Consider the following 2,506-nt stretch of genomic DNA (forward strand, 5'->3'; position numbering starts at 1 on the left):
AAAATCTCTCTTACAAATCTACCTGAGTCTCTATTTAATCTTTGTTTAAGGCCTCCACTATCCGTTATTATTTCTAAAAATCTAGGCCTTCTTCAGTGTCGCGCTCATAGAGATTTATTCAATGATGATATACGTTGTATACAATTATTATATATTCCCACACTTCTCTCCCCAAAATGTGCTCTGCTCCTCTCCCTCTCTCTCACTTTGCTGCGATGGAGATTATTCTGCATTGTTTTGCTCTCTGCTTCACTTTCTCTTCAATCTGCAGTTTCAGTTATCCCCAATGTGCTCTGCCTTCCAATCTCTACCTTTCTGCGATTGAAAATAACAAGCATGCTCATTCTTCATTGCTTCTTCCAAGATATGATGTATTTCTGAACCATCGTGGGGTAGATGTGAAAGAATCTGTGGCCAGCCTCATCTTTCACAATCTTCACAACAAGGGATTCAAAGTGTTTCTCGACAAGAATTCAATTCAAGCTGGAGAAAACATACCACAAGCAATAGAAGAAGCTATTTACTCATCGAATGTGCATCTTGCCATCTTTTCTGCTAATTATGCAGAGTCGGTTTGGTGCTTGAAGGAGCTTGAGATGATACTGAAAACAGGGGCTCCCATAATACCAGTATTTTATGGGGTTGAGCCTTCAGAGCTCCGAATGAAAGATGAGAAGAGTGGGTATTCTCGAGCCTTCCAAAAGCATAAACACACTGGAAATTGTGAGCCACATATTCTTCAGGAATGGAAGAAGTCGCTTCATCAAGTTTCATACATAAAGGGTTTCATTTTTAGAGGGTAATTTTATTTTATGTTTGGATCATCATATATGTTTATTTAATTTTGTTATTATTATTCATTGTTAATAATTTGTTGATATTTAGATTCTTATTTTATGTGTTATAGAGTTCAAGGTGAGCTATTGGAGCAGATTGCTATGAATCTAGCAGAACTTATGGATAAGCCTAGATTTCAACCAAAATAAACAGCTAACTTAAAAGAAAAATATTGTCCCCATCTACAATTGAAGATATGATAAGTGTTGATATTTTCTGATATTTGGTTGTCTAGAAATGTAAAATTATTTGATATCTCTAATATTGTGCTAGGTTCTGAACAATCATAAAAAAAATTATTCAATAAATATATTTTTTTCTTATATTAATCTAATTAATGTTAATGAAATACTATCTAGCTTTATTCTTAACTTATGATGTCTATTTATTCTATTATAAACTTAGGAATTTGTTAATTCTCCTTTTGCAAAAATAATATTTTTTTGAGTTTCATATCTGTGATTAGTTATATTTCAATCATAAAATTGGGATAAGGTAATTTGTTCATTTTGAGCGATCAATTTAAAAATAGATCATTTGGATTATATATATATATAAAATGTTGCATTTGAATGATGTGGAAAAATGGAATAGGATTGATTATGTGTTTTTATCATATTTATTTAATTGTCCATAAATAATTAGGTTAACTTTTTAAAAATCCAAACCACAACCAAAAAGCCGATTTTAGAATTGTGTTTGCATCTTTGAGAGGAATTTAAATGATTATTGTGTTTTTTTTTTTCATAAAAAAGGTGCCAAAGCTGAAATTTTTCCTTCTAAAATACATTTTTAACAAATACATAATATTCTCTAGTTTCTAAACTTTGAAAGCTTTTTAAAAAACTAGAAAATATTAAGATGGTCAAACCATACAAAAAATTATTCCTATTTTTTGCTAAAATATAGCAGAGTTGTTTTGTGCACTCAACAAAACATATAGTTTTATTTAGTATTTTTAAAAACCCTTTAGTAGGATGATAGGGTAAGAGTGAGATCTAGAAGTTGTGTAATTTTATTATTATTTTCTTATAAGTAATTTTTTTCTATTAATTTTTGAAGTGACCCCATCCTAAAATTTTGGTACCTATTTGTGCGCTGGACATGAATTGCATCAAAATAATCTACAATTGACAATTAAGAAAATAAAAAATTATAGAATCAAGTGTAGCAAAATAATATATAATTTATTTTCCATTTGGTTAAGTTGATCAAAAGTTATTTAAAAAATAGTAGACATATGTTTAAGAGGACTTTGAAGACACTAATATAGAAAAATTAACTTCACAATGCCAATGTTGTTAAAAAATTAAAATATTTATATGGTTAGAAAGGTAAGAATACATGTGAGACTATGGAGGTAATTTTAGGGATACCTGGTTCACCATTTGCAAATGTGATGAAGTCAAAGGCAATAGTTGATCTTATAAGATGAAAAAAATGTATTTAAAACAAAAAAATTATGCAGGGAAAACATCAACTAAAGTTTTCGGGTAGGCTAATATGCCTATTACCAAGCCTAAACACAATCATGGTTTATTGTTTAAATAACATAATCTTGGGTTATTTTTTGAATTAATTGATAGTAGCCAACAAGAGGGTGAGTGGCCCCGAAGTACAAAAAGGTTGACTAAACAATTGGAGGTAACCTCCCTATCAACTAACTAAT

General features: G+C 29.9%; 1 protein-coding gene across 1 annotated transcript; it reads left to right on the forward strand.

Annotated features, from left to right (window-relative positions):
* Nucleotides 1-215: 215 nt before the first annotated feature.
* Nucleotides 216-803, forward strand: LOC149569494 (putative 2' cyclic ADP-D-ribose synthase BdTIR). The gene has a single exon (XM_089816923.1). The coding sequence runs from the start codon at nt 216-218 to the stop codon at nt 801-803; it is 588 nt and encodes a 195-aa protein (XP_089673049.1).
* The last annotated feature ends 1,703 nt before the right edge of the window (nt 804-2,506 follow it).

This window comes from Cupressus sempervirens, chromosome 3 (assembly GCF_028749045.1).
Source record: "Cupressus sempervirens isolate cs-2001-9-10 chromosome 3, ASM2874904v1, whole genome shotgun sequence".
Lineage (NCBI taxonomy): Eukaryota > Viridiplantae > Streptophyta > Pinopsida > Cupressales > Cupressaceae > Cupressus > Cupressus sempervirens.